This window comes from Venturia canescens, chromosome 5 (assembly GCF_019457755.1).
Source record: "Venturia canescens isolate UGA chromosome 5, ASM1945775v1, whole genome shotgun sequence".
NCBI lineage: Eukaryota > Metazoa > Arthropoda > Insecta > Hymenoptera > Ichneumonidae > Venturia > Venturia canescens.
The window spans coordinates 2,172,658-2,186,411 of record NC_057425.1 but is presented as its reverse complement, the minus strand read 5'-3'; the positions used below and the strand labels follow the sequence as shown (position 1 = coordinate 2,186,411).

At 39.5% G+C, this 13,754-nt stretch overlaps 1 protein-coding gene across 4 annotated transcripts in view; it reads right to left on the bottom strand.

Moving 5' to 3' along the window:
- Positions 1-2,498: 2,498 nt before the first annotated feature.
- Positions 2,499-13,754, bottom strand: part of LOC122410782 (telomerase reverse transcriptase-like) — a 100,827-nt gene continuing 89,571 nt past the window's right edge. For 2 of the 4 annotated variants that reach the window (XM_043419211.1, XM_043419212.1), the window contains exons 3-13: positions 7,909-8,011; positions 7,626-7,831; positions 6,984-7,540; positions 6,411-6,736; positions 6,140-6,336; positions 5,793-6,058; positions 5,512-5,705; positions 5,205-5,429; positions 4,696-4,949; positions 4,443-4,618; positions 2,499-2,977 (exon numbers count right to left, since the gene is read on the bottom strand). In XM_043419211.1, the coding sequence (XP_043275146.1) occupies positions 4,476-4,618; positions 4,696-4,949; positions 5,205-5,429; positions 5,512-5,705; positions 5,793-6,058; positions 6,140-6,336; positions 6,411-6,736; positions 6,984-7,540; positions 7,626-7,831; positions 7,909-7,970 (2,430 nt within the window). In that variant the 5' untranslated portion in view covers positions 7,971-8,011 and the 3' untranslated portion in view covers positions 2,499-2,977; positions 4,443-4,475. Of the gene's footprint in view, positions 2,978-4,442; positions 4,619-4,695; positions 4,950-5,204; positions 5,430-5,511; positions 5,706-5,792; positions 6,059-6,139; positions 6,337-6,410; positions 6,737-6,983; positions 7,541-7,625; positions 7,832-7,908; positions 8,462-9,351; positions 9,406-13,754 lie in introns of those variants that run through there. The other 2 variants (XM_043419213.1, XM_043419210.1) reach the window with 2 other exon arrangements.

Here is a 13,754-nt window from a genome sequence, read left to right as displayed (position 1 = left end):
TTTAATTTATTAAACGAATGCTTTATTAAATGGAATTCTCTGAGGGGGTTCATTTGTACCCGGAAGTAGACTGAAAAAGGATGCGAATAAAAACGAAAAAAAAAAAAAACGATAAAAACTCTTGAACGCGTGATGAAAAAGTTTGCTATTATCTCTCGAAATAACCGCTTTATTATGATGAGTAATTAAACAAAAATAATCCGAGAATCATTCATAATGTTTTCGCGTACTGCGACGGGTTTCCGTATTTTTTTGTATTGTGGGGCATGGGCGATCCGTGAAGGAACAAAACAAGCATCGAAGTTCAGCTCAGTGAAAAAAGAAGCTACATAATATAGTTCGTTTTCATACGCATAATTATACACGCATGTATTTATTATGAAGGAAAGAAGAGATAGGCGCACCGGAAGTAGTCTATGTGTGTATATGGTTACTGGAACTCTGAATAAACAAGTATGATAAAAATGCTAAACTAGCTTCAAGATACGAGGTTGGTTGCTTTTGCACCGCGAGCTCATGCGAAACGACTGAAAATAAACGCTTTCGTGAAAGAGAAGAAGAGCACGAAGAGACCGAGAGTGGGAGACGAAGAGTACAGAAATACGAGATATAGCAAAGAGTTGAAGCCGGGACGAAAAAAAGCTCTAGAACTTGGTACGAGGAAGGGATGAAAACCGGAGTTTCTTATTACACGTGGTTGGGGTGCTGCTGGTGGTGCGGCTGTTGCCAGAGAGAGAGAGAGAGAGAAAACTCCGGCTTATAACGAGCCTTGCAATTTTCAATATTTAGTAGCATTACCATACACCTTCCTATATACATATTTTCTACTCGTATTTTTCTTCCGCCTCTTTCTAACAGTTCCCATAATTTCTCCTGTCTCTCACTCTCCTTCTCGCTTTTTCTCTTTGCCTAACTCACTCACTCGCTTCTTCTTTCTCTTTCCTCGTCATTCAACTCTCCGGGAATATTAAAAGTTTCGGCTTGAAAAACCGTGTCACCGGAACCAACGTGCTCCGTAATATGTGTCCACGGTGTTGCACTCACGTTTCATCCACGTACTGTTTGTCATCTACACTATCCTCTTCCCAGAGAGTAATTATTACGCGGATAAAAATAAACGTTTCAGCCCAAAAATGCGATACACCGCGGTGCAATCCGACATACTTTTACAGAATTCACATTTTTTTTTCTCTTTCGCTTCCGGGCGTATCTGTTTTTAATTATAAAACGACTGAGATTTCTGACGTTCGTGGACTGGAATCTCCGAGAGCTTTTCGCGAGCGATTTCAACTCGAATTGTTTTCAATTTACATAAAATAGTGATTTTTTCTCTTTCATCGACTACCAACGAGCGAACGTAATGCCCTCAGAATTATTTGTCAGAATAAAATATAAGCGAAACGGAATTTTAAAAAAGCGGTTCAACTCGAATCAGAATGTTCCATATGCTGTGGTGCCTGATGTTGTTAGCCAAGAATTAACGCACAAGAAACGGTAATCTCGTAATCGTGCTTATGTCTGGTCGGTTGGAAAGTTCCTGGCCACTTTGGAATTAGAAGTAGTTTCTGAAACAAATTTCCAACTTGGTACTCGTATTAGTCTTGAATTTATAATCGTCGTAATGGCACTATTATGAATTTCGTAATTAGCTATTTTTCTCGGTCGATATTCACGGAAGTTTGTCACTCGCATTATCAATTATTATTACGTTGTAGTTTACCATTCGTGAATATCCAAGCTTATTCGAATTATCTTTGTCATTCCAGAGTTACTGAGAATCAAGGCTCCTGGGAAAACAAACATTGTACGACTACTTTTGAGTTTCGAATTTCTAAATGTTACTCAGAAAACCCCCCGTATAAACGGTCCTAGCACAGTTTTGGCGTAGCGAAGGCCAATTTCTATGTCCTTGACGACTTTTCTTCTTTTTTTCTCTCTCATCGCAACAGCTAAATGAAAAGATTAACCTCATGCATAATGTAAATAATTATTTGCCTAATCCTAGATTTAGTGTCCGTGAAATAACGAAGTGAGATTCATCGAGAGCGAAAAGACTTAGGAGCTAGAAGGGTTGACGTCGATGTCAGGTAACGATCGTATATGCTGCTGCTACATATATCCTGAGGGAACGCCCCTGGAGCTTTTTGTACACTGTAAAACTTCACAGAGTCGTACAACTCTTGAGCTACTGCAGATAAATTCTGTACCAGGTATTACGCGTTGTACAAGCGAACGATTTCGTATTTAAATCCCAAAACTCAAAGACTCCTTTCCTATGGGCTTTGATAAAGCTTTCAGAGAATGCTACATTTTTTATATTTCGTGTATGATGAATTTTTAAAACTTCTCTTGCTAAGCAAATTTATTTATTTGTGTAGCCACATTTATTCTTTTTAATTCTATCATAAAAGTGAATTACACAACTTTTGAATCCGTATGTCAGAAAATAAAGTAAATATTAATACTAAACGTTAATATCGAAATGACAATCTTTTTTAATGAATGTGAGACTTTTCAGAGAATTACAGTGGAAATCAATTATTAAAGCGACAAAAAACTTAAAAAGGAACAAATTTTCGCAAAAATAAAATCTACGAGAAAAAAAGTAAGTATACTCAAGTAATATATATTCAAGTATTTATAAATAGTTGAGTAGTATCACGTAATACGATCTTTTTATCTTCTTTTTTCGCACGTCGAGACTTTTTGCATGATTTTCTTGTGCTCATAGACGAGTTGAAGCTCACTCGGGAGTACGGTCCTCTTCCGAGGGTGTGAAGTACGTTCGTAATCAGTCGATGTTCAATTGGCGGTCGGCGCTAAAGTTTCTCATGCCACCTACCTCGAAAATGTTAAGGCAAAGCCACAAAGGCCGTCACTTGTATGCTTTTCGATCGTTTGACATGCGTATCGTTGCTACCTAACGCACGAACGGCCTTGAGCTGTACCAAGCTTTACCACGAATTCAAAGGTGAACCTGCAAAAGAGAAGTCAATGTTTCTAATCCACTCTACGAAGATTACACTTTAGCGCAATTAGTGAACGAACATTTAACGAATCTTTCCACGAGATCTGTTTTGGTATGGGAACAAAACTTATAGGAAAATCGATAAGACTCAAAAAGAAACTATTCAACTAATTCAAGGAACTACTTAAACTGAGATTTTTTACGTCTTCGCTACTCCGGTAAGTTGAAAAAAACAAGGTACAACGAAAACAGAATAAAAATAGTTCGTGATCGTTGTCTAGTTGCCGTTGGTACATTATCATGCCTCCAGAGCTACGAGAGGCTCTGTAAACAAAAAAAGAGACGGAAAAAAGGTAAAGGAAAGTGGACGGTTGGATGTACAGAGGTCGAGATGGTCCGAAGTGGTGCTGGGCAATTTGCGCAAGTAGCTAATTACATGGCTCGTTACGGAAGCGAAGAATAATTTCATTCGTATTTTCATGGAATATTAAATTACTTTTCTCTCTCTCTCGCTCTTTCTCCTTATTCCGAGAGTCGTTCTGTGTATCCACTTCTCCAACGTCCTTTATTCAGTTTTGTAAACTTCCTTCTGCATTATATATGTAGATACACATACGCGTGTACATAAATATATAAATATATTCAGCAAACTTGCAAACGTATTTACACAAATCAGAACTCACGACGATTTTTTGATGTTTGCGTCCTTCTGCCTCCACCAGTTGTAGCGATTATTTTATTCATTTGAGCTCAAATCAAGGTTCATATGTAAACAATTTTGCCAGTGTTTAGAAATGATGAAAGGGTTATTTTCGTTTGGGGAAATGCAATTAGAAACTCGTTTGAATGGAATTTTAATACTTCTGATTTTCTGCTTCCGGAATACAGTCGCACGCGACTGCTTAATGAAATTGCGTGCTACCACTTTTTCGTTGCGAAAATCTCTTTATTTTTATCATTAATTTTATTTCATTTTGTATTTCCAAAGGAAATGTCGTTAAGAGATTTGCAACTTTTCTCGGCATAATTCGCATTTGTTGAAATGTCAGAATTTTTTTTCAGTTCGGAGTCGGCTGAATATTATATGAAGGGAAGCTCGGAATGACCTATTTTCGCGATGCGTGGATGATCATATACGAGTGCTCTTTCACGTTGGCAAAGATGCTCAACTCGCAGTGCATTAATCGTAGACTGTTAAAATCGCATACGTACGTCAAAGCGTTCTCTTGAATCATTAACTGATAATCGCGAATGAATCGTGCATCAGTGAACATAAACAGATGAGAATTCATGCATTCGAACGTTTGAGTTAACATCCTAATTGCGATTCTTGACGTAGCGCTTAAATTATAGACGTGAAATGCTTGACTGCGTGCGATTTCGAAGTCATAACTAATTCATTCGAATTTCTTCCCTGAGCACTAGTTAACATTCAATTAATTTTTTTCTCTTATATAAAAATAATTCAACTCACATGTGAACTGTGAGCGATACGAGTTGGCAGCGCCTAAGTCAATCGATTGATAATCTCTCCGCGAATAGAATTGCCGAAACATTTATGCAAATTTGCATTTTTAGCGAAAACTTTGCGGTAAGATTTCCAGATTAACTTTTCGATGCGTCTGATCTTGTCCACACCCAGCCTGTTCCCTGTCAAATCGACAATTGATCATATTACTTTTAAAATAGTCATTGAAATTGATTTGTTATTTTGAGGAATAACGTACCACTTTTGAACAAAAATGAAAAAAGGTTCCGCATGACGAGTTTCACAGCCTTTCGAATTTCTACCCAAATTTCGTAGGCATAACGTTCGCATTTTGGGTACACTCTTGATATGAGAACGGCGCTGCGTGACGCCATTGTGTAAGCTGCTGACTCGACGGTCGAGCAAATCACTTCGAAACTATTTATTTTTGCGTCTAATACAATAGGCGATAATTTCAAAGCTGCAAAATTCCTCAATCGCATCACGAAAGCTCTGTCAATGCAAAAAAAAGTTGTTCGTCAAAAAATTATTTAAATGTACTGAAAAATATATGAAAATATCAATTTTATCGAAGCTACAAAATAAGTAACCTTTGTTACTTATTTTTTAGCCTATAAAAAGCCTCCCCTTTGGGAGGCTTTTTTGATAAGTGTCCTGATTTAGGATGCTTGAATAAAATTCTGATATTATGTTGAAAACATACTGAAATAGTGCGGGAATAAATTTAAAAAAGTATACTGAACGTACTGTTGTTCGTTTTTGTACTTGACGCACTGCATCGACTTGTTATGACGAAAATCCACATCCGTAAAAACAGGAGATACTTGTAAGGTCGCGCAATCAATGCGGTGTCCGAGGTAGGAAACGTCCTCGGTCGATTCCCACCGGCATGAAATTAAATTAGTTCGTGTTTTTGAGATGCTGAAACGGCAATGATATTCAGGAACCCCTTGCCTTATTTTCTCCATAAACCTAGGAAATAAAAGACCAATAAGGATAATTTTTCAAGTTACCATTGTTAACAAAGGGAAAGTTCGACTGAAATGTTACTGACTCTTTCGCTGCGTCTTTTTTATCAGTGACGTACAAAAAATCATCGACGTATCTTGCAAGCAAACCAGAGTTTCTGGTAATTGCAAAATCTTCTCTCATCATGTGACCATAATAAATATCCGATAATACTGACGACAGTGGGAATCCTTGAGGAAGACCTTTTTTAAGGCTGTAATTCGTGCCTCTGTACGAAAACTTCAAAAATCATTTAATTAGATTTTCATTTGTACTTGATTTGAATTTAAAAATTTGAAAGATTTTCATTCAATCTGATACACTCACGTTTTGCTGCAGAATATATTTTTTCAACAGCAAGCACATGTCTTCTTTGAATATAAATTTCCTCGTGTGCTCATCATCTTCTACGCGTGAGACTAGCGAGTGAGCGGGAATTTGAGGCAGTGACGAACAATAACTGCACCATTGAATGTATTCAACTTCGTTTTTCATATCGGAAACGTTCGGTTTCAGTACTGCTAACCACTCTAAGGCAATTCTGTCATCTGGGATTTTCATGATCATTTCATGCACAATCTCGTATAATTTCGCTACAAAAAAAAACCAAGGCCGTGTGACATGTTTGGCAAAAGAAATAAAACCCATCACAAAAGACTTGAAGAAGAAATTACTCTGAATAACTGATCCATAAGCATCGGTGATATCAGATGAAACGAGAAAATAGGGATGATCAGGATCTTGCTGTTTTTTTTCCACCAAATTTAACCACTCGGGATACAATCTCTGAACCGATGACAACTCGTTTTCTTGGCTGTATAATTGTTGTAGGAATGCCTTCAGCATCATCACCTCATCGCGAATGCCCTTTCTAAATGGAAAAGAACTATTTTTATTTATTCTTACCTCAAATAGTAATCACAAGAGAAAGGAGACAATACTTACGGAAGCGAGTAAACGCAACGTACACCATATTTCTTTGGATGAATATTACAAATTATAAGTTCGTTTTGTAAGGATTCAACGACAGGACCTTTTTCCTCTATCGCCTTCTTCCTCTTCAGTGTCTTGACATATTGGCATGTCCGTTTTTTCCATCTTGCTGAACTGAGGAAAACCTTCTTCTCGCTATACAAGTCTTTTTGCACTCTAAAGACGGTTTTTAATATTCCCAAGAAATAGACTTCGAACAACCATCTTGCAATTTTTGCAATTATCAACCACTGTGTTTCAACATCTGGTATCGATTTCAGCCAACGAATGCAGGAAATCTATAATTCAGTTACTATTGAAAAACTATTGAAATTCAGTTATCATTGATTTGTCATGTTCAACACTAATGCCGAAAAACAGCTGAGCTTATACAAAATTTATATTTTAATTTCTTTTATAAAAAGATTTTGAGAAAACCTTGAAAAATAATGTTTCTCTGGAGGATTTTGAAAAGAAGTAAGAAATATGATTGAGACGTAGCAAAAAGAATGGAAATTGACATTAGATTCACATTCTCGGACTTACATTCATCCCTGTCACATAACTTTTGAGAGATAGGTTTTCTTTCCACGAGGAAAGAAAATATTTTTTCAATCCTTGCCTCAGTTTCTTCAGATTGCGATTGTTACCAAACAGTTGTTTAGGAATGACACAAGCAGTAACGAGATAAAAATATTTTTGCAACTGATTGATGGAAACGTTATGATCATTATTTTCAGATGAATTTGTCTCTGTCATTACGGTTTCAAGACAAGAGACGTGGTTGAATTTCTTGTGTCTTTTATGAAAGTTTTCCAAAATAGGCTTTAGCTCTTTAAAACAGGCACTGTATTTCGTTTCTTTCTGGCGTCCTACATGAGTTTCCATCATACAATGGAACACTTTTTCATGATCCCACGATGGACGAAGATTTTTCGAACTAAGGAAGCTCAACTCTGGCATTCTATCCTTTTGGGTGTAAAGCAGATCGAGACAGATAAGCAAGTTTACCTCGACTGATAAATTTTTTACTTGAACCTCAGACATGTCTTTTTTGGGTGGAGATTTTTCAAAGTCGATGTTGACAATTCTCTTTAGATTTTCTGTAAGCATGATGGAATGGGAAATATTGAAAATACCATACAAGCAGTCGCTTACACAGTAAAGACAAACTAAATTGGTTTTGACCTGGAAAATCGTAGCAGTTGCTTTCAATTTGTGATACTGGCGAATGATTGATTTTCTGTTTTTTCTTTGATGGCTCCCCTGAACTTGAACATTCGTCGTAGGAAATTGGGACAATTTTGGCACATTGTTTGAGGATATTAACATTCGAAACCATGTAAACATTAGGGGCTAATTTGTTTAGCTGTACATCTTCATCTTTCAAATAGCTATAAAAAAATATAATGAGATCTGTATTATTACGATACTTTTCGAGGACGAACAAGAAAACTGGAAAAAGCATTACCGGACTACTGGGTCGCCGTATCGTGATTCGATCATTGACCAGCGGACTTGATCCTTCATCATTTTGCGTTGTTGTTTTCAGGATATTCCGAGAAAGCTTTGCACTTTCAACAATAATAATACTTTTGTTATCCCGCTGTTCTTCACACTTTTATCAATACAGCCTAGTAGTCCAAGCTAACCTATGCTTGGCGCGTGCTACCAGGCAGAGGTTACGCGCCAAAATAACTCTTTCTTTTCCGCTTCCGCTCGGTTCGGACTATATCGCACAAAAACCCGCCAAAATAGTAGCGGGAAAAAAATTATGGGTCACCAATGCATCTGTCGGGATGCTCTAGAAACTATTATTGTAACGCGCGCGTGTTTTATTATCTTTGCGGTCGAATCTCTCAAGGCCTCGGATAACAATGAATAGAAATTGAATAAATATCTTAACCAGACAAGGAACGGGGAAGTCCCGTCAGCCATGAATCCAAGTTCCGCCCACACAGAACCAGGTATTTATTTGTCACAGTTATACATAAAAAAAGTGATCATTCGACCAAAAATCTCGGTCAAAACTAATATAACCTTCAAACACATTATCGATTTCTCAAGTATAAATAAGCAAAAATTGATGGCGTTATTACTCCGTGAGCGTTTTGGTTACGTAAAAAAAAGCTTGCACAGCCGAAAGCTCCCGAATTTTAGCGTTGCACTGCACATATATTTACAGAAAGATTTTTGATATTCCATGAGCAGCAAACAAGATTCATGAAGGAGTTGAGACCGACCACATGTGTAAGAGAATATTCCGCGAACAAAATAGATTCGATTTGCGGTAGATTGAAGAATTTCAATTGCTGGATGGCGAATGAAAACACCAGTCGCCCATATAGACAAACGTTCGTCGGTTTACACGCGGGTATGTTTGCATTAGTTTCACCATGAGAGCAGTTTATCGAGTGTACCAGCAAGAATGCTGCACAAACAACGTTCTTGCGGTACACTTGCTGCTTTATGGAGTGTACAGTAAGTGTCGATATGGATGGACTAGATTCTCTTCGTCGTGCTGTCTGATCAAAGACATACCCTGCTGGCAAGCCTTATGCAAGAGATCTCCGAACTACTTTGTAAAGAATTTAGTTGATACCGCTCTTTACGTGCCAACGAAAACAACTTATGGGTTACACGCGGAATCGGGCATCTCAGGAGTCGCTCGAATTCCGCAAACTCTCGGGCTAATTTACGCGATCAAAGCCTCCGCTGTTTCACCCGATGCGCTCGAACCACTTTCTCTTCCCATTCCTCCAAAGGATTTATTCGAGGTTATGTTTGTCAGAAATCGTTTAACCAGAAGAAATGCAGAAAATGGAACGAGACTACTAACGACACGCAATTCGCTTTTCATCGAAGCAATTATCGTACGGCGATTCGTTGAGAAAGTGCAGGACAAAATTCTTACGCTATGCAAATTTCCAGTCCAGTTCAAGTGCTGACGTAACCGAGTCGCAATTCGTCTCACAACTGAAAATCCATTTCCGTGCTGCTATCGATTAATCGAACAAGTTTTTCGGTCCAAGTGTCTCATTATTTATATTATTTCGACGACTTTCATTATCTATGATTCGGTCTGCGCTGGAAAGATTGAAAAAACCACAAAAGTGACGTGCTCAACGAAAAGAGGTTAATCAAGAGTTTTCTAACCTAAAAAATCAAATATTCAGGGAATCGCGTTCGAGGGTGGTTTTTTGACAGTCGTGCATCTCGCTGTCGGTCGCAGATCAAAGTGAAGTTTTATTTACAATGTGTTATTAATAGAAATCTACAAATATGAAAAGCACAGAGGAGTTCGTCGCAGAAACCTGTCCGGGTGATAACATCGGGGCAAAATGTTTCAGTATTAAGCATCGCAAACGAAGATAAATGATTCCACGCGGCTAGTCCAATAATTTCCAATTATCCTCCGTTAGTCTCGGACCAACATATTTATGCTGCCGCGGACGAGTGTGCACATATTTGCAAATATATACAAGGAGTCGTGCCGTGTTCATGAGTGTAGAAACAACACTCCGGGAGCTCCAGACAAATATGGGATTTTCTGGTGGCCCTCGTGAAAGCTGGAATCTCAGTAGACTGACGGACTGAGCGGCCACGGATATTTTCATAATTTCGCTCTTCTCATAAACGCCCCAAATTTATACCGAAACATTTTATTTAAATGTTATTTCAAAAGAGTGAAATTTCCCCAAGTGGTCCGATTCGTGCATAAAAAACCGATGCGTCGCGTCTGCTCATGACTTTTATATGGTTCGCGGCGTATTTTTACTGCTGTGAAAAATACAGTGAAATTCGGAGAGGTAAAACCGAATGTGCGCGCTTTGTTTGGTGCCTAAAATGCTGCAGTTATTCATGCACTGCTATCACATTCGAAAGCTCCTTTCTCGAATAAACAGACTGACCGAGATTTTACGTTTATCAGCTAATTCTCGCGTTCGTGATAAGTTTTGTAGCCTCGGCCGTTAAATCGTCGTGCATCCAACGAGCACAAATTACATCGAAGCTGCTGGCAAACGGCAATTCGCTCGTAAAGTCAAATCGGCCGTGAAATCTTTCCTTCTTTTTTCTTGAGCGCGCTGGAAAATCGGTTTTACTCTCGACAACGTGCACGCACAAATAGTTCAAGAGTCGTGGGGAAAAGCTTCATGGAAAAATATAAAAATGATGTTGCTTCATTTTTCACTGTCCCTTCCGGTCGAAAACTGAGCCAAAAACCAATCAAAAAATAACATTCGTAAATTCAGTTTTACGATCATCACAAACGAAATATTCTGCCGGAGGGTACGCTCTTCGAGTATGGAAAAACCGATTCAGCTTCGATTCGTTGGTCGGAAAATGTTGTAAACTCCGGAGCGCTGTTCAGCGTTGTCCATTTATTTTTTTGCTCATTGACGTAAATTAATTAAGCAACGAATTGATGAAATCTCTTCTAAATATAAAACAGAGCCAGTCGAATGGTGCTTACTTTTTATTTTTTCCCCAGCTACACACCGAAATGACCCCTTAAACTTTGAACTCTGCGTAAAAAGGTACTCGCGATTGTGTTTTCCTCATTTAGAGAAAGTGCTCGTAAAACGAGGTAAGTTTTACGATCCCGGGGTCGTCAATGATCACGGCTCTTGTTCATTTCGTGCGATTTCGAGCTCAGCCTCCCCACCGGATGTTAGTGCTTTTTCGATATTTATGCACATTTTCTTTAATCATCGGACTCATAAAATCGTCCAAGATTGTTACAGAATTGAAGGAAATTCGAGATGCAGCGAATAAGCCTCTGGAAAAAATGGGAAAAAGCTCTTGCAACGATTGAAGACGCCAAACTTGGAACGCGCGTGCGACCGGAAGTACCCTCGATCCACTAAAGCTCAGAATATAGAATTAAGACCGGGTCAACAGTCTGGAAATAAAGAAAAGGCAACTCGAGGAAATAGCACGCACCGCACCACTGCGTGATAACTCACCGTGCTTGAATACACCCTTGGGAAATTATATGATGAAACTACTCAGTCGGAGGCTGGATTTCTCGCTCCATCGCATAATCTCAAAGAGCTTTGTCAGAAGTTACGATTTTCCGGCACGACTCAAAGCCCAGCAAGAGATGTCAAAAAGGGCTGAACATCCACTCGAAGTGAAACGTGTAAAACAGTGTATCGTGAGACGTGAAAAAAGTTGATGATCTTGGTGAGGATAATTCGAGGTTCGAGACGACGAAATAATGATTTTCCAGAATTACAAATAACTCTATTTCATTTTTTGGCTCATCGTAGTTCTCTGACTCTCGAGAATAGCATTTGTGGCTCGAAGGAATAAAGCTCGAGGTAAGAAAAGAGCGATACCGATTTAAGGTAGCTACGAGATACTCGAGACAGAAGCTAAAGCCATTTGTCTTTTTGTCTCTTTTCAGATGTGGGATTGCAACAGCTAGGTCAAGGAGTCATTCGCCATTCGCTTGGCGAAATGGGCGGACTTGGATTACCGCATTTGTCACGACGTCTATATGCACTCTGCCCGAACTACTGAGCTATTCTACGCGACGTTATTCGAGTGTTCACGAGGAGTCAGCTAGTTGAACAACTCTCCATCTTCCTGTCTTACATACGATTCTCATTTTATTCCCTCGTATTATAGTTTTGTCCACGGACGCGTCTTATTTTTCTTCAGCATCTCTCGCCCCCTGCGTCATCAACTTTTTAACAATCTTCGATTCCACTGCAACAGTCATTTTGCTGGAACAGATTGAACACGAGTGAAGAAACAATCGACCGGTGATGCGACGGGAATCGCCAGAGTCAAGCAGATTTCGATTCACCGAAAACAGACACCAGTCGAGTGTACAAATGCACCGGCTCTTTTAATGAATGTCGACACACTCGAATTCCATCGAGCTTGGAATGTTCCCCATGCGTCAGCTGTGTGACAAAATGGTATGCAGATTCCGTATGCTTGTACGCGAATCTTTAACGATAAAGCGCAGAAGCTCGCTATCCGTGTCAGCGAATCCTTGCAAACGTGATGTTTGATGAAAGATGAGAGCTCCGGGAAGCGCTCCTATCGCTGTTAATGTTATTACAGCTCGAGAAGTTCACTGACAAGTTTAGTCGTATCAAGCAATGGAAGGAATGTATATTAATGTCTTTATGTAAATGGGAAAAGCTCTGGCGTAACTAGTCACGATGTACACGTTCCGAAAAAGCAAATTCCTCGCTCACGATTCTGCGAAAGACGCGAGAGTCGTGGGAGGGCTCGATTCACTTCCCGGAAATAGTATGCACCCAGGAATCGAATACGAGCGAAATTTCTCTGGTTTCGTAATAAATCATGTTTTAAATCCAATAAAAAGTTACACGAGCGGTCAACCATTGACGCTGATGCAGTGTGCAATGACATATTGAAAAAAAATAGCGGCAGATATATATGATTTGCACGATATTTCACAGTTTTTCCGATAATTCCCCGTGACACGAGGCTCCCACGAAGGGACAAGCTTTTTTATCGATAGTGAAGTAACCAGGGGTTACGCTGCTTCGATCCGTTAAGCCCTACCGGCACCGCATCTCACCTCACTTGGCATTCATCTATACCTATGGAATCGTCCGTACAAAAAGAAGGCGAATTCCAACAGGAAAACCCGAAAAAAGGGAGCGAGAAAAAGTTGGCACTCGACGAAGATTTCAACATGTTTTGGCAACCCGCTTGAAAAAGCTCTCGAGAAAACTGATAGTGAGAGAATGAGCATCGGTGCATTAAATATAAAGCGCTACAGGGAATGCTTTTATAGTATGTATTGCCAGATGAGCTGGACTTAACGGACGCATTGAAAATGGAACTGAGCGTAGCAGCTGATTGACTTATTTTCTCTCCGTAATTCCAAAAGTTCGTTATTTCCCGAAGAAAAATTCGGCCGGAGGTCGGAAAACGAAGCGTTTCATTCCGGAACGAGAACATTCGATCGATTACAATTTCCAGCCCGCCATCGGCCTTTTTTGAGCTCCTAAACCGAGTTAAAGACCGAGGAAATCGTGTAATGTCAGTTTGCAAGTGCCGTTGGTACCGTTTCCGGTGGATATATCTTGCGAGCACTCGCTGCAGATAATCTCTCGATGACTCGATTCCCTCGGGCTCGAATATAGGTCCAATGTGGCAGGAATAACTCGCGTGACTCCGTGGCCCTTGTTGGGAGGGGGCAGCGAAATAGACCGATAAATTAAGGGCGGCGTGGGCCGGGAGGGTTGATCTAATGTCCCGCGAGCATGGAACAAATTCAAAGGTTCCCCATCCCGCAGACATTCCCAACAACGATAAATATTGGCT